Here is a 21,567-nt window from a genome sequence, read left to right on the forward strand (position 1 = left end):
ACGTGGGTGGAGTTACCTTTTTTACCGTGCGCTTTGTTTTTTATAAAATGGGCCTCTCGCTGAAGCCGCCTCTTGCTCAAACGTGTTGTGCGGTTTCCACCCTGTGCCGGCCGTCCCCCGGGGCAGTGCCGGCCGTCCCCCGGGGCAGTGCCGGCCGTCCCCCGGGGCAGTGCCGGCCGTCCCCCGGGGCAGTGCCGGCCGTCCCCGGCGCTCCCCGTGCTCCGCCGGCCGCCACCGCCCGGGCCCGCCGCCCCGCAGGCTTTGCACCGCCCGGGCCCGGCCCTCCCTCCGGGGAGGCCCCCGAGTCCGCGGCGGGGCGGGCGGAGAGAGCCGGGGCCGCAGCGGCTCCTCCTCTCCCCGGCACCGCCCTGCAGCGCTGGCGAGCACCTGGGACGGGCGGCGGTGGCGGCGGCTGCGGAGGACCCGCGGTAGGCGCGATCCCGGGATGGGACGGGGCCGAGGGGCCGGGGCCGCCCGGTGCGGCGGGGCCGGGCGGGGCCGTGGGCCGGGGCCCGCGGGGACGGAGCCCGGGGCGGCGGGAGCCGAACGCCCGCGGGGTGACGGCGGCGGCTCCGGGGCTGCCGGAGGGGGGCCAGGGCCTGCGGGGAAGCAACTCCTGTTTCCTGGGGAAATGTGGTTTCAGAGGAGAGGACGTGTTTTGCTGTTGTAGTTGCAGTTCGGTCCCGTGTCCGTAGTTTGTCTTCAGTTTGTAATTCTCATGTGTACAGTTGTCAGGAGAAAACAGCCTAAGATGGTAGGCTGGCCACTAGGAGTGCTCCTTTTTTCTTTTTTTTTTTCTTTTTTTTTTTTTTTTTTTTTTTTTCCCCCCCCCCCCCCGAAGGTCGCTTTCTCTAAACTTCTCGTAGTATACTTTGCCTTTTCTTATACCATATGTACTTCGAATGTCTTTAAGACACTTAAGTGTCTTTAAGTGTCTTCAAGTTACTTTAGCTGTCTTAAAACCAAAACGCTTCAAACTCTTGCTATGCTGTAGCTGTGTGTGTGACAGAAAGCAGCACAAACGTCTCCGTATTCAGAAAAGCAGTTTCTTCCTGTCCTGATCCTGTTTCAGAGCAGTGAAGGAGTACTTCTGTGGAGTATGTTTTTTCTTTTTAAATATGTTATAGCAGTTCCTGGAAGCTTCTTCCTGTTAAGGAGGAACGGTCGGGAGATAGCGTTCTGGAGGCGTGGCAGAGGCGTGGAAGGCATCTCAGTCTAGGACGGGAGCTGGGTTGGATGGAAGGTGTGGAGAGAAGACAGACGGGCGAGAGAGAGGAAAAGTGCTGGCGCAGTGTGTTTTGGTGAAGGAGCTGGTTATGAGGGTTATGCACCTGAAAGCCCAGCTGCTCTCGGAGGTGGGAGGTTCATTCCCTGTTACCTCCCCCAGCATACAGCTATTTTCTGTGAAGTGAGTCAGTGCTTTTCCGGAACACCCGTGATAACGTCAAAGACGGTACAAACCCCGTGCAAGTCTGTGGTTGCTGTAAAGCCTGACTGTATGACCGCTTTCCCCATGGCTTGGCTATTTCTGTAATTGCCTGTATTTTGAGTTGCTGTAAGAGTCATGTGGACCTCTCTCCTCCCACTGATGCAGCAGATAATTAGAACTGAGCGTTGCTTACGTTTGCCTGTAGCCCTGTCCCCAACGCATTTCTGCTGAGTGCCGAATGATTTTATGTCAACAATATTTATGATATTTATGTTCCTTTCTCTTGCCTGACCTTAGTATAAGGTCAGAGGCCAAAATGTCTGTACTTAAAATTTCTGGAGTAGCCATCATATTCATTCATATGATTTGTCAGCTCTTTAGCTTATTATATGTAGTCCCCAGAAGTTTTGAATTGTTAGACTGAAAACTCTGTGAAATCTCAACAGTCACTAAAAGATATAACAAAACCAGCAGTAGGATGGAGGTATTTCATGGGGGTATTTATGTAGTCTGAATCATAAAGACATAGTGTTAGATAACAACTTAAAATATATAACCTGATCTGCTATAAAAGATCAAGCCAGGAGAAGTCTGTGTGATGTGAAGATTACAGGAGATGCTGTTTCCTAGACCTCTAGGGAGTTTTAGAAGATGGAGCTTCCATAGGGTCTGTTCAATAGCACTGCATTAATCAGAGCCAAGATAGAGCCGACCTAATTCTAGTTCTGTGATAGCAATGTAGGTATAGTAAAAAAACAACAAAAAAACCCCAAACCAAAACAAAAGAAGCTCTAGTTAAAGCAGTGATTTAATTGAAAACAGCAGATGGTTTAATTGTGACTACAGAAATAGTAGGGCTCTTGAACAAACTGAAAGTTTCATTTATTTTTAGCCAGGGCTCTCTAGAATCATTTGTTGAAACTTCTCTGTCAGCTTCAAATTGCAGTTGGAGGCTTCTGTTATATTAGATATTCAACTGAGTAATGGCCCCAATGTAATTTCTCTTGTTTATTTCATACATGTATGTTTACTACCTTGAACCGTGTTTCTTATTGGTTATATTTTTAAAGTGTTTTGTGTAAACTGTTGGAAATAAGGACAGGGACTTGTCAGCTGTATGCAGTGTGTTTTGAGCTTCTCTCGAAGGTGGCAACAGACTTTTTAAAAGAAGGGAAGGGAAAAGGCTGCGTGTTTACCCCTCAGCGAGCAGCACTTTCACCTATTTGAAACTTGAGCTTTCCCTTTTATTTGAAAGTGGGTGTGGTTGATATAAATGCTGAATTTCCTTCAGGCAGTTCCCCAAGCTGGGAAGAATGTAAAGTAGATAAGCAAACCTGAGAACAGCAATGGGTGTTTACTGTGTAGTGCTTCTATTGTTGCTCTGTGTTTCTTCCAGATTTTATCAGCACTCACCAGAGAATCTTTATAGGAAGTTAGATTCTGAATGGGATAAACCAGGAATCAGTTATGGGTCGGAGTTGGGACTCAGCGGTGTCCTTCTAAGAGACAATTCGATCACATTCTTGTGTGATTCTTGCTTGGCAGATGGGGTTTTTTGTGTGTGTGTGGGTGCAATTGTATCCGTAATATTTAGCTGTCACTGATGCTGAGTGTGGACCAGTGCCAGTAGTTAGATTGTGGCAACTGACTAAAACAAACACAGCCCCACACAGCTCCTCTACCTGTTCCCTGTACAGCGCAGTGTCACTGTGTGTTCTGGTCAGTAGCAATGTTCTTGTCCAGGATCTCCAAGGAAAGGGAAACAAGTTCTTCCCAGATGTTGCCTCCTTTTTTCCCTTATTTGCTGTCTGTTTGAGGGAGAATATGCTGTCTTACTTGGTAAGGGAAGGTTAAAAGTAATTTAGAATTCTTGTTTGGTTGCTTTTGGGTTTGGTTTTTTTTTTTCTCCTTTTACTGCAAAATGTAGGTGGTGAGGATTTTTTTGAGGGCATTGGGAAGGTGTTCACCAGGAGGAGAGGTGGGCTTCCAGTTCAGGCTTTTGGATCTTAACTTCTGGTGGGCCTAAGAACTGTCAAATACATCAGTCCCATATTAAAGATCCAGATGAATTTTGATGCTTTTGAAGGTCTCTTGTTTGTGCTAAACTTTACTGTAGCCATACAGTCAACATGTATGTAAAATGATACTTGCTGTAATTAATTCCTGCACCACAAAGACCTCTGGCTTGGCTAGAAAAGCATGGCTGATTTTGAACTTTGACTTAGTGAATTGCTCTGAATTAGGTGCTTAAGTTGCCTGAAGCAGACAGGGTGAATATCCCTTTTATTATTGCTAGAGATAACAGCTTGAAGCTTGGGAATTTGCACTTTTCAGTAAACAGTGTACTTATCTCAGTCAAAATAACTGGTTGTTGGCTATGCGTGGCAGTGTTTTAAAAATACTTGGTTTTCCATTAGCTAGGAGAATAAATGTATCTTAAAATGTTAGTATTTAGGGGGAAAAATACTTTCAGTAGTAAGCTTTAAGGACTAAAGCTTGCTGATCTCAAGTGCAGACTAGAGATTTGAATGCTACAGTCTTGCTTTCTTTTCACATTCCTTGTTTATGGTTGCTTTGAAATACCTGTCTCTCTGTTTTACTACTCTAAGTTGGTTCTTGAATCATTCTGTTCCTGGAAAGAATTAATCGGCTGAAAATGAGCAATTCCTTATAGCCTGGGATGTCCATTTGCTCACTGAGGGGTAGTAACCATCCCAGTGTTGCCGGACAGCTGAATGTGTAAGCCTGCCCTGTCCAGAAAGCGTGAAAGTCATCACTGTTAAGAAAAAGTTGATGTCTTTGTACCTCTTGTTCATCTGGGGAGTCCCAAGGCTGTCAGCAGAGGAGTTTTGTCGCAGCGTAGGGTATGTCCATAAGGAATTTAGCTAAGGTCCCATGCAGCTCCTGCTAGTGTGCCTGACTTTGGGAGTTTTCACTTGAACAGCTTCATGTCAATGTGGCCTCCTCTGCAGCCCAAACAGCTGCAGACCTGATGGAAACCTTTCACTGTCCTTCTGTTCCTGTTGTTTCTCTGCCTTTGCAGTGGGCCCACTCCCTGGCTCTGCACTTCAGGCTTGACACAGCAACTAATTAAAAGCTGCTGGTGTGAAATGAAAATCAGATATTTTTTAGTAACTATTTTAGAGTACTGAATACTACATTATTGCTGTAGTTCATGGAGTAGTTGGTATTTACATATTCTGACTTGCACTAATGGTGTTAAAATTTATTCTTTCATGGTGGAACTTAAAATAGAGGAGTATAAATCTCTGAGGCATTAGTCAGTTGAGAACATAGTTCAGACTATTTATAGTATTTTTTTTTGCAGCAAATGATTTTCTGTGACAAGTTATGAGTTTGAAATATAACAACCTCATTCCATTACTTCTTCAAACATCTCATGACCTTGATTTGGTTTTTTTTTCTTGCTTGTTTTGTTGTTTGGAAGGTGTCTGTCTGTATTGTCATAAATGTTTTGACTATGTGTTTTATAAATTTGAAAGAGTATTGAAGAAAAATGCTACAAAAGGAAACACTTGCATCAGGGCAGAGTAGGGATCCAAAATGAAACTGACCTCTTGGAATTAACTCAGGTTTTTGCTGCACATAGATCTTGAAAGTCCATGCAGCTCAACTGAGTTCTTCGGATTTTGTAGCCCTGAGTGTATGCGTAGGACTTCTGCCACTGGAAAGGTTACAGGAATGTTCTTAGTAATGTTTTTACTGCTCGGTTGTGGCTCAGTTGCGGGTGGGTCTTCCCATTCAGTTTTTGTTTGTTGGACATGACTTCTCTTTTTAGTTCTATTTTATTTTGACTAAAACTTGCAAGTGCTACCTTTCTGATGCTCTTCCTGCCTTGCTCCCCTTGCTCCAGCAGGTCAAAAAGTGCTAGATTATCTTCTGTAATAAAAAATATTACGATACTGAATTAGAAGGATCATCAAAACTGGCAGAGCTCCTGAGTCGCAATACTAGCAGGCAATTAAAAATAGATAATTTTAAAGAAAACCTCATATTTGAGTTTGTTTCTGTTCCACCATCTATTCAGAGCTGTGAGTTGATTTGGGTTTTTTGTAGGAGGTGGATAATGTGTTAGTGCTCTTGAAATACACATTGTTGGATGAAGTCCAGTAGAGGTTTGTAAAGGTGAGCAGTGAGGGATAAGATCTGTGTAAAAGAGGTTTCCTGAGTTTTGGGTGGCGTGAGCTCAGCCCTGTTGGAAGATAAATTCATTCTACTAAATTAGTTTTTTTCATAGTGAAAGGAAGGCTGAATAGGAGTCACACACATACGCAAAAGACTTAATGAAAAAATACAAAATTGCAGGACTTTTCATCTGTCAGGATGAAAAATATTACAACTGATACAGGAGAGAACAACTTGTATGCTGCATTGCATGAGTCAAAGATAAATCTTGCTCAGGCTGGTAAAACAGCAGTTAGCTGGTTCAGTGCTGACTGTGGTTTGTCCTTGTCTTGGAAAAGCACAGTTGTGGATGCCTCAGCTCATATCTGATGAAAAACGACAGCATATTGTAAGGTGATAAATTCTGTTCTGCTGGTTTCACAATCAGGGATCAGTCTTGGAGCAGGTACTGTAATTTATAGCTTCAGGCTGCTTTGTCTACTATATCCTGGTAATTAACCTTGTGGAGGAGTCAAGGCCGAGGGTTTAACTTTACTCCGTGTTCCCTGTGAAATGGGCATAGTTAAACAAATAATTTTGAACAAATAAAGGTTATGGTTTTTCATCTGGTTTTGTCCTCAAATTATTGTACCATGGCATAGCTGGAGCCTGAACAGCAGCCACTAAATAAATTCCAGGAATGGGTGTGAATGCAGTGGCTGAGCTTATTGCTATTGCATCTTGAAACAGAGGTTTTCTGGCAGCCTTGAAGTTTTCTTCTTTATTTCTGCCATCATTATGGAATTTGTATTTTTGTTATAAATTTCTTGAGTTGTAGTCCTTTCCTTCTGTGCTGTATCTTACAGAAGCGTATATTCAAGATTCCTGTTGAAAGTCTGCCACAGACTTAATCTTTTATGAACAGGTCTGTTCCCTCTTAGCTTTGCCAAGCAGCAGGAAAATGCACAAGAGCATGAATGGTTTATAGCTTGCAGTGTGAAGCATGATAGCGGTGTTCACTGTGAGAGTAAAGCCTCAGGTCTTTATTTAAAGTTCTGAGATATACCTCTGGGGTTGAATAGTGGGAATGGGGAGAGGACCTTGACAGTAGTTGTTCTTTATTTTCTTCAAGGTGCTCCTTCTTTCCCTACGTGGTTTGGTTGGTTGGATTTTTCCCTTGTCTTATGCACTACATTTTTCATGACTGAGCAAACAGAGACCTTGCTGTTGCTGTGTCCTCCCACGCAATATTTGCATAGCAGGGTGGGTTTCCATATCTTCTCTTCCCTTGCTGTGTCACCCCTTTGTTATCAGCAGCCAAGTGCTGCTCATCATGAACAATTTTAGTAAAATATTATGGATGTAGCAGGAGAAAGTGTGGAAGATGAGATTAGAAGATGAAATGGAGGCTGGGTTGAGGGAATGGTTGGGAGAGGTAACTTTCTATGTTAATATTTCTAAAGTTAGAGTACTGGGCAACAGAGGCTCGAATGAACTGCGGAAAAGGTGGTGACCAGGGAAGTTTCCAAACATGAGAAGTCGGTGTGTTTGCAGATCTAGTTTGCCTGGAATCAAACCAGACTGGGAAAATTTCCCCTTGGAAAAGCCCTGGATAAATACAGTGTTCAAAAGAAGCAAGTGGAACATTTTTATATAGAAACTAACATTTTCTTCAGATTGCTGAAGTTGGCTGTTTTTTCTCAACCTCAGCTTTCATTGCCAAAAGGTTCTTTTAATCTTGAGTTTTTTTCCAATTTGAAATGAGTGTTCTATATGGTATTAAAACCAAGTAAACAACCTTGCTAAGAAAGCAAAACCTATCCCATTGCTTCTCGCCCTCTACCAAAAAAAATTTCCCTTCAATTTGTACCTAAAACTTTACTGAAAAGGCATCTTACAATTTTTTTGAGTACCCTGTCTTTATTGTATTTACATGTAAAGCTAAAAAATAACTAAAAATATAATTCTGGTTGTACCTGAAGAAATAACACTAGTTTCAGTGTTGTAGTAATTTGCATGTAAAAATGTACACATTGACATTATGCAAAATCTAGATTGCAGGGGTTCTTTCCTTGGTTTTTGAGTGTCGATAATTGTTTTTTATTTTTCCATGCTTTATTACGTAAAGCCCATTTCTGAATTAGAGAGGCTCTGAAGTGTGCCAGGCTGCTTTCTGTTGAATTTTTAAATGTTACTATTTTTTCTGCCGGCCTCTCTGCGTTTCCATGCTGGAGTACCTGCCCGGAGGTGGCAGCGTGGGCCTGGGGCCCGGCAGCTCCCTCTGGAAATTGTGTGGCCGAGTGCCAGGAGGGAGGAAGCTGCCTGCTCCTTTTTCCAGCAGCAGAGGGAGAATACATGTTTTGCTTTTTGTTGCTTGGGCTCAGTCTTTGCATGGGTAGCAGCAGGCATTGCTTTTCTAATGAGGAGAAGCTGCATTCACTTATTTATTCATTCTGTTGGATGCTACATGCTGGAGCAAAGGTAAGGTAGGGTTATAACTTTTGGTGTGCTCTGTTCGTTGCAGTTTCTGTTAGTTCGTTTCTCTCTCTTTAAATTTAAATGAGTATGTGCAGCATGAAGTCCAAACGGCTTTTAAGCAAATTGCAGATTTCCTAATTGTATTTCCTTATTAAAAAAGAAAACCACAAAAAAAAGTGTTTCTGCATTTCAGTGTTGCTGTGCAATAGAGCCATGCAAACCAGAAAGGGAAGTTCATGTGATCATGCAAAATGAAAACCATTTCACAAGAACAGCACCCCCGCCAACTCAAACCAAATCCAAAACAAAATTCCACAGCTGAAACCCAAAACACAGCAAAACATGCCAGATGTAGTTCAGCATCTAAAGGTAGTGCTTTAGGGGAAAGGGGCGGGGGGGGGGGGGGGGAAGGATAGTTTACACAGCAATTCTGAAAATAGACTGTGAATTTTCATTAAAAATAACCTTCAAAAAGTTAACACTCATTATGGATATTCTCTTCATAGTTACTTTTACCATTCTTCCTGGTAGATATTCTGTTTAAAATAAGGCCCTTGTATTTTGGAAGCCAGTTTTCATTTTGTCCTTCATTTAGCTGTTCTTCCTTTTTGACCTCTGCTTCTATTTTGGACAGCCAATGACTTTGTGCATTTCTGTGCTGACAGAGGCACTATCCATTTTGAGAGACCCAATTTGTTCTGGTGATCTTATCCTATCAGTAAACCCTTCATATTTTATGGCCAGGCTGTAAGCATGAAGGTGTATCCCTTCTGCTTCTTACTCTGACCTTGCACTTCTGCAGACGTTTGCATTTGGGTGCCTTCTAACAACTCCTCATAGTTACTCACTTGAAGACGTACACTTCTTTGTCAGATGATTTTATGCTCTTCATTGATAAGGCAGTTCTGTACAGGCTGGAAACTTTGGGAGGTTTTAGTGGCATAGTAAAAGAAGAATGTTCAAGTGATACATCCTTAGCAACATAACGGACAAAGCAAGCAGTAAGTAGCAACTGCAACAACTAAGAAAAATAGTGTGAGGAGTGACTCTGCAACTGCTTAGCTATCTGTTCATTAGTCAGGAAATGGGAAGAGGTTTCTAAGGGAAAAACTGGGACAAAGTGTGCGGGTTATGCCTAAATTTTGGCAACTGGCTTCTGCGTGGATGTTGCCTCTTAGTGTTATGTGGTGTAATGAGTGAAGCATTATGGAAAATAACTGTATCACACATACTTTCCAGGTCTTTGCAATGAGTTACCCGGGCTATCCCCCAGCGGGTGGATATCCACCAGCTGCCCCAGGTAAGTTGTTCAGATGAAGTAAATGTTAAATGCAGTGGTTGTCCTTTCTGGAGTGGAGATGTGGCATGAATAATAAGACTGCATAGGGTTTCCTTGACTCACTAAAGCTTTCTGTACCCTCTTGTTAAGTCCTGTTTTATCTGGGCTGCAGATTCTGATTTGTCTAATATGAGTGTTCTGCCATGTGCTCATACAGTAAGGTCCAGTTTCATTCATCTCAAATAAAGCACAGAGATCAAATCCAATAAATGACAAGGATCAGAGTCTGGTCAGCACTGAGTCTTCAGGGTGAGTGGTGAGACAGATGAGTATGGGGAGAAATCATTCATTCAGCTTAAAACCATACTCCCAAAGAAATAGGAAATTATCCTTAATTCACTATTCTTAGGCAGGTGGTTGCATACAGAAGGGAGAGGGCTGTTAAAAAGGGTAGCACTTATAACAACATAAAGCTGAAGAAATACTCAACCACTGCTTGGTTGTCAAACTGAACTTCACAGTTGTTGGTGTTGTTGAAAGGTAGGAAGAAAGGACTGGAGTCGTGCAGGTATGGTGAAGTGTGGAGTTAGGCAGTTAGCTCAGGAAGGGGAAGCAGTCTACAGTGAGAAGCCCAACTAGCTAGGAGGGTAAAGCCTGTTTCTCAGCAGAGTGTTCTGTCTTAAGTTAGAGCATACTGCTGTGTGCAGACAAGTTTTGTCACTTTGGTGTCTGTAAATGTACTGTTGTGCTCTGTGGACACCTCTCAAATGAGCAAAGTGGAATTAATAATATCGTCCTACTGGAATACCCAGAAAACTTTGTATTTTAGGTCCTCTCAAATCAAAATATGGTGTTAACAGCCTTGAGTGCTAACCTTCAAATAGGTTTAGAGTTGTTTTAAGTGAGAACTTACAGATTCAGTGATAAGTAACATGATTAGAAATACCCAGCGAGACTTCTTTTTTTATAAAAATTGCGCTGCTACCCGGCACCTCCTCCGTTGATTTTCCTGGTAGTGTTGAAAATACATTTCATTAGAAATTTAAGTGGTAAGAACTTTAAAAAGGCATAGTTTCTTGTTTCAGCACATCTGTGTTTGATTTCAGGTAGCAGTCCTTGGGGTGGTGCTGCCTATCCACCTTCAAATCCACCTCCAATTGGTCTGGAAAATGTGGCTGGCTATGCCAACCAGTTCAATCCCAGCCACATGGCTGGAATGGTGAGTTTGCTTTCATTTAATGTGTTTCATTCTGATGTTCTTAAGGGCAAAGTTGTGTTTCTGGCATTGTCACTGAGAGGTTCATTACTTGAATTCTGTGCCTTTATGTCTAATCTGTTTAGATGTTGAGAATTCAATATTGCCTATTGAAGAAAATGGTTACTGCAAACTATTTCTTATTTTAGGAAAACAGAGCACTAGTTAAATGTTGTTAACAGTCTAACTTCAAAAGTTGTGGACATACAACTAATACAACTTGGCATTTGCTGTGTTGAGGAATAGGGAACTACTAACACAGAGTATCCACTGTTAATATATTCACATGGGCAAACACAGTCTGGATTTTGCCTATTACCCGGCTTTTGACCAGTCAAAGTAAGGAAAAAGGCTGTGTAATTAGAGGTATCAATGATTCATCCCTGAAAAGAATATGGAATCAACAGTCTCTTACAAACACTGATGTTTAACAGATGGAAGTAAAAACCTTTTACATTGACTGAAGAAAATGCAGACGTTTCCAATTTGATTTTTTTCATAGAGCAGAAGTGAGTGACACTTCTGACAACTTTAGTCTTCAGAAATCTGTTATGCTGCATAACGAATGTAGTTTGTAGGAAGATATTTGCATTATAGATGTCTTTCTGAGGCAGTGATGAAGTGATTTGGCAGCCAACAGGCAAATTGAGCAACAAACCATCTAGGGTGCAGGAGGCAATATCCACAGCATCTAGTTTCTGACAATGCTGCAGTGATCAAATGTCACTTCTGATTTCTCTCTAGAACAGGGGTTTCAGTGGTAAGATTTTGATTTGGAGTGGAATATCTTAATTTCAGCTTCTGCAGAAGTCTTCCCAAATGTAGTCCAAGGAACTCCTGCTAGTTGTAAACTACTAACACATCATAAAATACCCGAAGGTTGCTTAAAGTCCTTGCAGCCGGGTTTACCCTTGTGGTCACACAAAGCAGCCATGGGCAAAGAAGGGATTGTTGGGTGTAAAATTCTAGGCAGATTTTTCCATCCTGCTTGCTATCTTTTGCAGATAAAGAGCTATCTCTCTATGTTGGTGAGGAGGGAGGTTGTATTGTATTGAGCATGTTACTGAAACTCAACTCTTTGTACTCGCTTCCTGTCTCTTGCTTTATTGCAGGCATCCAACCTGGCAGGGACCTTTGGAGGGGCAAATGTACCACAAAGCATGTATCCTTCCACACCTGGGGGTTATCCACCAGTCCCTCCAGGTGGCTTTGGGCAGCCCCCACCAGGACAGCAGCCGTATGGAGGGTATGCTCCGCCGGGAGGAAATCCACCATCCGGAATGCCAGGTTACCCAGGATACGCAGGTGGCCCTGTGCCAGGCCAGCCCACACCACCACCTGGTCAGCAGCCTATGGGCTATCCAGGACTGCCAGCAACTCACCCAGGGCAGCAGCCCATGCCAAATTATCCACCAGGTCCAGCTGTGACCCCATCTATGCCCTCTTACTCAGGATCTACAGGGCCTGCAGTCACTCCTGTAACAGTAAGAGCATTCACTGCTTTTCTTTTGAGGTGTGGCTGTATGTATGTTCCTCTACATTTTCTTTGTGTGTATTAGTGTAAATGGATCATAAAATTGGAAAGAAAGTTATGAAAAGAAGTTTGAGCGAAGAGAGGGATGGAACCTTTTCCAGTGCAAGCAGTATAGGCTCATATGTCTTGAAACAAATTGTTTTACCATTGTATTCAAGAAAAAAAGATTTGACATGAATTAAAATTAAATAATCTTGCTTTTCCTAACTTTAGCAAGTATTGCCAGTCATATATACAGTATCATCAAACTGTAATTCATTAGAAAGCAGATGTAATGTCAGCAAACCTTGATCTTGCATTTTCTTGTAATTTGTGTCTAGAAATTAACAAATTGCTTAAGGCAGGGTTGGCCTGTGTTTTCTCTATTACTTTTCTCACAAAAAGAAAACTGGTAACAGTGATCATCTTTCCTAAGTAGCAAGCCACAGTATTTCACTATTTAACACTACTACCGTTTAACAGTATTGATCTCATTTTAGCACAAAAGCAGAGGTACAATCACTGATGCACCGGGTTTTGATCCTCTGAAGGACGCAGAAGTCTTAAGGAAGGCCATGAAAGGATTCGGTGAGCAGTCTGAGGATTTACATTTCAGTTAGAAGCAGAATTGCACCTCAGTTCAGCACTGATGTTTTTCTATTGCTATGTGTGTACTGAGTGGGATAGTTCACATGTGATTGTCCTTGGTTATCAGAAGTATTACTGGAATTTCATGTGGGCATAAACAACATCGTGAGTTTGGTTTAGGTTTTCTTTGTATTCTTACTGTGTTTGTGATTGGGAGTAGAGCTCAAAGTTCTGTGCTTGTACACAAGAGTAGGTACTGGAGATGAATTCAAAGCATTCATGTCCTTCTGCTGGGTTTAGAACAGGATGAAATAGAGACAGAAAGCTGAATCCTCAGGAGGTGATGCTAATTCTGTGGTGTCTGTGCACAGGAACCGATGAGCAGGCAATCATCGATTGTCTTGGAAGTCGTTCAAACAAGCAACGGCAGCAGATAATGCTGTCCTTCAAAACAGCTTATGGAAAGGTAAGTACAGTCTGAGGACACAAGGAAGAAGAAATAAAAGCCCACATCCCTTCAATGGAAGACTTAGTGGTGAGAAAAAAAAGATTGGAAGGTGCATTAGGGGGAGATGGTTCTTAAGTCAGTGGCCAGTTCAGAGTTCTCCTTTTAACCCACACTTGACTTCTTCATGCAGTGTTGCAGATGAAACATGTAAAGCAGTTTCTATGCTAAATGGTTACTTTGACTCTTTGATCAGTGTAGTCTATTTAATTGGACCTTAATGACCTCAATGAACACATTCCATTATTCTGGTTTTAGTGTTAAGTGAATTAGCTTTACTTTGAACATACGTTAGTGGTACTGGTGCTTATGCATAAATTCTTAGTAAAATGCATATTTTTGGTGCTTGCTTTTATCAAGTTTGGTCTTCACACATTGTTTTTCCTTCTCATTAGGATTTGATCAAGGATCTTAAGTCTGAGCTATCAGGTAACTTTGAGAAGACAATCCTGGCAATGATGAAGACACCTGTCATGTTTGATGCTTATGAAATCAAGGAAGCTATAAAGGTTTGTGTAGGAGATACAAGTTTATAAGACAGGGGAAATAGTTGAGCTGATAAAATACTTGGTTGCCATTTAAAAGTTTGGATTTACTTGGGATTATTTGCTTTGACTTCCTATACAAGGTTATATTCTGAATTTTTTCCTGTATAATTTTATTACATTTCTTTTATACTAGGTTGTAGAAGTCAAGAATCTGAAGTGTTTCTCCTTTGCTTGTTTTAGGGTGTTGGCACAGATGAAAATTGTCTCATTGAAATCTTAGCTTCCCGCAGTAATGAGCATATTCAGGAACTCAGCAGGGTCTATAAAGCAGGTTAGATCTCTTGCATCAAAATTGTCTTCCTTCTCTTACTTAATCACTGACAGATAGTATGAATTTGGGAAATGAGCAGGGTTGTATGAGGATTCATGACTATCTCTTTTCCAGAATACAAGAAAACTCTGGAGGAAGCAATAAAAAGTGACACATCTGGACACTTTCAGAGGCTTTTAATTTCACTTGCTCAGGTACTTGCTTGCTGGGATTTTGGAATTCATTTGTTGTGTGTTTGTAGGTGGTGTGGATTTTTTTTTGGTTTGGTTTTGGTTGGTTTTTGTGTTTATTTTTTTTTTCATTTAAAAAAAAAAGAAAACCAGCCCATCAGTAACACTTCTGTATCTTCTAATTCTCTCAGGGAAACAGAGATGAAAGTGCAAATGTCGACATGTCTGTTGTCCAAAGAGATGTACAGGTCAGTAGAAATGCTTCATGGTTTCTAACTATAGTCAAGTCAATACGCTGAGGTTTGACTGTGTGGATACTGCTTACTGTTAGGTTTGGATACCTTGTCACTTCTTCCGATGCAGTGCTTATGTTTGAGTGGATGGAAGAGATATGAAAAGCTGTGACAGAGCATTACAGCCATGTAGGTGCAATACAGAGATGAAGCTCTTGAGAGTACAGTCCATAGGATGTTTTTCCTCTCATTCTGGCAGGTCTTTGGCTTTTCCAAGTGTTGGATTGTGCTGCTTACTAAGGAAATTGTCCAAAGAGATTTGGGGTGATATGTGTGTGGATTAAATTTTAAACTATTCAACACCTGCATTAGCCTTTGCCTGTTGTTTAAGGAAGTCTGGAGTTTTGCAGCAAGTAAGGCACTTGGACTTAGTAATGCTTGCCCCATTCCTTTTGCTACGTGTTCCATTTCACTACATAGCAAAGGGAAAACCCTGGGATTGTTTTAGCCATACTAGTGTCATTTAAATAGTAATGTCATTAGCTTTCTACATGGTGTGCCTTAGCCAAAACACAAGAACATCCCAAAACACACCTAGAATTGTAGAAGAAAAACTAGGTGTAAGAACTGTTAGGAAGAACAATTTTCAGGTACTTTTTGAAAAATGCCCTCTCCTTTGGTAATCTGGAGCTCTTGTGTTTGAGCACTTATGCATCAGCAAGCTAGGAAGGCTGCAAGCATAGCATATTATAGGAAGGCTGGAACTAGTTGCTATTTTTTGCTTGCTCCTGTTTTGCAGTAGGACATAGGCTAAGAAATAAGTATAAAAGGAGGAGAGGCTGCAAGGAAGCAAATCTGTAGCTTAGCTGTTCAGCCTCACTACTGTTGTGAGTAATGAAGTGTGAATTCCCTTCTGTGTTCAGGAGTTGTATGCAGCTGGAGAGAACCGTCTAGGAACTGATGAATCCAAATTCAATGCCATTCTGTGTGCAAGAAGCAGGGCCCACCTTACAGCAGGTAACGACGTCCTACATAAAGAGTAACTTGGTTCTGTTGTGTGTGGGGATAAAAATGTACAGCACTGCTCTGTGCCTGAATTTCCTCCATCTGTAAAATGAGCCCAGTGATGAAAAGCAGGGTGAGTTCTGCTGAGGAAGAGTCACCTTTCTTAAATATCAGAGCAGGTAGAGGTCATACTTGTTCAAATGATCCTCTGGTTAAAGAATTGCAAACTAGAATTGTTTCAGTCTTGCATACTTGTGTGTGCAAGACGCTTGCAATCCTTCCCTTTTTACTTGCTAACATAAGGTGCTACATCAGTCTGTTGTGGTAGAAATGTTTTAGTAACTGCACAGAACTTTTACACTGTGCTGTTGGCATGCGAGGTACTTAATATGGAGGAAAGGGGTGTGTCTGAGAACCTGAATGTTTTCTTCTTAACTTTATTGAGACCTGAAGCTTCCCTAAAAACATTGCCACTCTTTCTCTTACAGTGCTTTATTGGTCTAGCCCTTTAATGAAAAGGACAGATCTAGGCAAGCTAGAAGGAGCATAACGTGTAAATGGTTGATAACACAGTATTAATCCTTGAGATGTTCAAACTAGTGTGAGTACACTGTAGTGTCCAGCTGAGAAGTGCCATTGCAATGAAGCCATCCAGCACATTCCAGTGCCGCCTCTTGCTGCAGAGCTGAAATCTTTCTGTTCCATTAACAGTGTTCAGCGAGTACCAGAGGATGTGTAATCGAGACATTGAAAGCAGCATATGTCGGGAAATGTCTGGAGACCTGGAGAAGGGCATGCTGGCAGTAGGTATGTGCCACCTTAGCAAGTTCATTCCTGCTACAGCTGGCTCAGGTGGCACCTGTGACTTCAGCTAAGGATGTTCTTATTAGTAGTAATTCCAGTTTTCTGCTTTTTATGTTGAGCTTTCTATGAAGTCATTTGTGATTAGTAAAGTGGGGCATTTAATTCACCTCAAAATGACAGGTGAAGCTTTTTTATTTCACGCAACTGCAGAATTCAAATTTCACGTGTTAAAATACGGAGAGAATTATTAACTATAATTGGCACTGTTTTAAGAAGTGAACTTGTACCAACTGCTGAGTAAATGAGAATGGAGTATTTGAGACAATTTTGGAAATCCAGCAAAATGCAAGCATTAACTCTCTAATTAGTTACCTCTACCTCTATTTAGTAGAAAGTAAACTTAAATTTGATTGCAAAGGGGTTGTTTTGTCCACATTTCCTGTGGCTAAAATTTTATTAAATCTTTGTTTTTAATTGCCCCCATACTTCTGAGGAGTGAAAACTCTTACCTCAGGTCTAGTGCTGCCTCTTGAGAGGCAGTCATTTGTTTCCATGAGGTTGGGACAAGGCCTCAAGTTGCTGTGCAGTAGTTTTATTTAAAATACTTCGTTATAGATATAACTGTGAACCACTTTCCTGTCTTTTGTCTTTACATCTCAATTTGTTTTTCTGTTTATTACTGCAAATACACTGCAGTATCTAGAGCTTGTGCTTCAAAAGTGCTGTTCTTTGCTTTTGAATATGGTAGTGATTTAACAAAAAAAGGCACCTCAAACAAACACATACACAAAACCCAAAAACTCCTACCAAAATAGGAAAAATCAACTTTGCTTCTCTTGGAAATGAGATAGGAGAGGATATTTGGTTCAACCACAACAGATTTTTTTCACTGAATTTGTAACAAAATCTTGACAAAATGAAAATCAATTTTAAAAGCCTCCTTTTTTCACTCCTGTCCTGTGCATGTCTGAACTATGTAACTACTGTTCTTATTCTACTTGGCCACACTATCATTGTACTGATCTTCTAATGACTCAGACTAGATCTAGCTCGTTGTGTCCGATTCATTTGCCAACTTTTCCCAGTATTCAAACTTTGTCACCTTAGAAACTATTGCTAGAAAACCTAGCTTAAGGAAAAGAGATTTCTCTGTTCGTAGAAAAAAAATGCCTTGGTAAACAAACTGAAGAAACTGCTCAGAGTTTAGAAGCCATTTGACTTCATGGAGCTTTATAGTGGCTTGACAGGTCTCCAGGTAGATCCAGATTCTAAACCGAGACTATGGTTGGCAAACAAGTCAATAGCCTTTTGAGCAAGGCTTGTCATTAATATTCACTGAATAACTCCCTTTATTAAATAGATTGTGAGGTTTATTTATTTATTTATATCAGTAAATTATATTAACATCATTTATTCTGTGTATCTTATTTGCAGGAGAAAAAGGGTTTCTAATTGAAAATATTTAATTTTGCTTTCTTTAAAGCTTTCTGGATTGTACAACTGGTAACTTACAACATCTTTAAACATCTTAGAATGCAAGTGTGTTGTGTTAGCTAAATGCAGTGATACAGAAACATGCATTTCATTTTGTCATCAGTTTTTCAATAGTGTTTTACATATCACTGAGAGTTGTGTGGTGAACTGCTATCTCTCATCTACATTTTCCTACTGAGAAAAGCACTTCTTCCTATACAGAATGTGTATTGCTATGAAAAACATATCTAGGCTTACACCTTTAGTTCTGTGTTGATTCTATGTGATTGATTTTGATACCTTACTGTGCTATTAAATGTCAGGTGTGATCTGTTTCCTCTACAGTTTGCCACAGTTTGCATGATTGTTTACTTGTAACCACCGTTGCATCAATGGACAGATTTTAATTCTGATGAGTGATGGAGGATTCTTTCATTATCCTGATTAGCATGACAGTAATTTGACTTAGATTTTGCTCTTTCAGATTTCTAATGAACTGTTCTAATTGAATATAACATCCAGTCATTACTAAATGAGCATGTTAAAATTTTTTCAGGAGTCCTGATGAACTTGGGGCTAAAATAAGACTTTAAAATAAGGGTTGTGATGACTCACCCTTAAGGAGAAGGAACCACCTAAGATTCTCTGTATCATAAGTGGTTTCCTAATTTGTACTAGGGCAGGACTTGAATTTTTCACACCTTGCAGATGCATGGCCTAAAAATTCAGTATTAAGAAGCCAGGAGCACCACTACCTATGTGTTCCTTCCAGTCCTCTGCCCCCTCCTCATCCCCTCTTTTCCGTGCATAAACAAGAATCTGGTCATTAGAATTCAAAGGTTCATTATGGCTGCTTCACACTAGATGCTTTCTAGTGGCAGAAATGTTTGCTTTGAGCCATGCAGTGTAGGTTCTTTAACTGTATTGCAGCTACTGTTTGGGTTAAAAATATTTTCAGTGACTAATGGAAGGAGTGGAAGCTGCATTGTATCAAGTGTATGTTTATGTAAAAATTCAAGCATGTGACTATGTTGGATAAACTCAAAAAAAGTACTGAGTTCTGGTTGAGGAGGAATGCCTGATTTCTGTAATACTGTTCCTTTTTGCAGTTAAGTGTCTCAAGAACACACCAGCCTTTTTTGCAGAGAGATTATATAAAGCAATGAAGGTAGGTGTCTGTGACAAGTTACATAAACTTACAGTGTGGGGCTTTTTAAATGCTTGCACAGCTCTTGGGAAGGAGCTGTGCAGCTGAAGGGATTACATTTTTCAGTGGGCAGATGACTAACAGGATGCAGTCATTATTATGAAAGGCTGGAAAAATCTAGCTAATTTGATCCAACTTAACAGAGCAATGAATACAACCATACGTAGAACAAAAATCTTCACTTGGTGAAACACAAATATGCTTAAAGCTCTCTGAAATGGATACTTTTTAAGTAGAGAATTCTAGCAGAAACAAATAAGTAGGCCATTTAACTCGCCAAATTTTCCTGATCCCCTTCCTTTGTCAATCCTCCTCTTTTTTTTGAGCTGTTCTTGTGCAGAGAAATTAGTCTCCTACCACTAAATTTAATTTATTAAAGCATGATAGGCCAAATTCTTTTCAAGCTTATTAAGTCAGTGGAGTTTTGCTAGTAAAGAGGCATTTTATTTTTTTCCTAGTGCTGTATCATACACTTTTCAATCCACTGAGCTGCTGCTTTGATTGTTTCAGGGAGCGGGAACGAAGGACCGGACGCTGATCCGGATCATGGTGTCGCGCAGCGAGGTTGACCTGCTGGACATACGTGCAGAGTACAAGAGGATGTATGGCAGATCTCTCTACTCAGATATCACTGTAAGACTTGGAGACCTTACCTGCCCTGCCATGACAGCCCTCGTGCTGGCAAAGCGCTGCTCCTTGTGCTGAGCAGCTGCTACCTGCACGGAGTGTAGCTGGCTGTGTTGGATTGCTGCGTTATGGAGGCTGAGGCCCAGAGAATTGAGAGCACTTGGGTTTGCATGGGGGCTAGATGAACTAGAGATGGGGAGGAAGAAAGCAGGCAAAGAAGGAAAGGGAAATTGGTCCAGAGGGTTTTCTGAGACCCCTCTAGCCCAATCTCCGGATGTCATCTTGTGGGAACCCCTGGGTTTTCCAGTTGAGTAACAGTGATGCTCTAATTCATTTGTGTGTTGGAAGAATATAAAGCTTCTAAAAATCTTCTAAAGGATTGCCTCCTCGTTCTCTTGAAAGTACAAGATTTTGAAAGTAGACTAAACTTCAGATTTTTTAGCAGTTAATCCACCCTCCTACTCCTATTAAGAGCTGTAGCAACACCCAAGAGGATGCCTGGCCAATGGTAGGGAAATAAGAGCTGGAGGGGTGAGTGAGTGGTGTCACTTTTATTTACCTTGTAATGCGGGTACCAAACCTGTTAAGCCCCTGTTTATTCTTCCTGCTGTGGACACTGAGGGGCTGTAACTTGGTGTTTGGAAAGAATCCTGTAGATATTCTGGAGGTTAGCATGTGGTGTTTCTTCTACAGTAGTTGCATGCCCTGTAACCACCACTGTATGAGTAAAAAACAGTGAGACGTTGGTGGAAAAGCTCTGTATTGCTTCTTCCTCCCGTTCCTCTTTTGATCTGGCATTATAATTTAGCATTCAGAAGCAGAACTGGCCATATCTATTTAATGGACTGAACTTGGTCAAAACTCACCGTCAGTAAATATGGGGTGTGCATGTCCACAGTTAGGTGTATGTAAACTCTGCTGCTTATTTCTGTAAAAGTAGAGGCGAAAAGGTCCCTGGAAAGACAGTTCTTGGTTTTTCAGCTGTGGCTTTCTCTCTTTTGGTTGTTCTTCAACTTTTCCTTTTCTGGGTTCTTTTTCAGGGCGATACTTCAGGAGACTACCGGAAAATCCTACTCAAGTTGTGTGGTGGAAATGACTAAATGGAGCATTGAGCATTTCTTAAAAAAGCTGCTATTTTCATGTACTTGCTGCAAAGCATCTTTTTTCCTCCATAAGTAAATATGTAATGACCTGTTTCTTCTAAAGCAATTGCATTTTAAACCATAATATTGCATATATCTTCAGTTCAAAAGTAGTAGGTAATAAATGCCAAAACCCCCCAAAATACCAAGCTTATGTGCCATCTACTCAGGATTCTGTGTAGCACCCTCAGCAATCAATGAATGGCAGGTCATTGTTTCTTTTCTGCTTATATCATGCTGAAATAGTTTGTTTTATGAAACAAAAATCATCACAGTTGTATGATTTAAGGTGTTCTTTTGTATAAATGTTGAGTGCCATTTTAATGCAAGTTTTATATCTATTGTATGCAGAGTTGGTTTCGGGCTAGCCCACTTCCTGCTATGTGGAGATAGCAGCCTCGAGGTTTTGTGTCTAGTTAAGACTGTTTTAAAGAAGTTTTGTCAAGTTCTGTTTTTTACCTTGATTCTTTTCAAGGAAGATGTGTTCCACATTTCATTCTTGCTAAGACAGGCTGTCTCAAGGCAGTAGTAACGTTGACAGTAGTAAAGATTCTGTCATTATTGTTTAAAGGTTTTGGATTGTGCCTTAAATATATGTATGTAAGAAGAGATTATGAAATTAAAGCTGTGTAAGTCTTTGCAGACTGTGCCTTTTGGTGTTCATATTGATGTTTGTGAGTGATGACTCAGTTTATGTAACTTAGTTTTTCCATAGAAGTTCTCTTCCACAGGATTATTCAGAAATTGTTGTTTTGATGAGAGTTTGGGAGTTGTGTGCTGTTTGATGAGCAATTGTCTGTACATGTTACATGTAATCTGTAGTTATTGCTCAGTATTTTCATTTTGTATGTTGTAATTTCTCTTACTCTTGAAACTCTGAATTTTTATTCCCTGCTGGCATGGATGACATCTCTT

General features: G+C 40.9%; 1 protein-coding gene across 1 annotated transcript; it reads left to right on the forward strand.

Moving 5' to 3' along the window:
* The first annotated feature begins 321 nt into the window (after window positions 1-321).
* On the forward strand, window positions 322-21,294 carry ANXA11 (annexin A11). Its single transcript, XM_066191526.1, has 15 exons — window positions 322-428; window positions 9,272-9,332; window positions 10,418-10,530; window positions 11,679-12,050; window positions 12,580-12,667; window positions 13,039-13,133; window positions 13,568-13,681; window positions 13,901-13,991; window positions 14,106-14,185; window positions 14,353-14,409; window positions 15,318-15,411; window positions 16,111-16,206; window positions 18,786-18,844; window positions 19,394-19,516; window positions 20,551-21,294. The coding sequence occupies exons 2-15, from the start codon at window positions 9,281-9,283 to the stop codon at window positions 20,608-20,610; spliced, it is 1,494 nt and encodes a 497-aa protein (XP_066047623.1). The 5' UTR covers window positions 322-428; window positions 9,272-9,280; the 3' UTR covers window positions 20,611-21,294.
* Window positions 21,295-21,567: the final 273 nt, after the last annotated feature.

The sequence above is a fragment of the Chamaea fasciata genome, unplaced genomic scaffold (genome assembly GCF_029207755.1).
Source record: "Chamaea fasciata isolate MVZ Bird 193981 ecotype frontalis unplaced genomic scaffold, bChaFas1.0.hap1 SCAF_9, whole genome shotgun sequence".
In the NCBI taxonomy this organism is placed as follows: Eukaryota; Metazoa; Chordata; class Aves; order Passeriformes; family Sylviidae; genus Chamaea; species Chamaea fasciata.

Bases quoted from the DNA above. Each gene is read 5' to 3' on its own strand.
- ANXA11 (XM_066191526.1), top strand. From the start codon at position 9,281: ATGAGTTACCCGGGCTATCCCCCAGCGGGTGGATATCCACCAGCTGCC. The intron at 9,333-10,417 runs GTAAGTTGTTCA...GTTTGATTTCAG, and splicing joins ATATCCACCAGCTGCCCCAG to GTAGCAGTCCTTGGGGTGGT. The intron at 14,410-15,317 runs GTCAGTAGAAAT...TTCTGTGTTCAG, and splicing joins TTGTCCAAAGAGATGTACAG to GAGTTGTATGCAGCTGGAGA.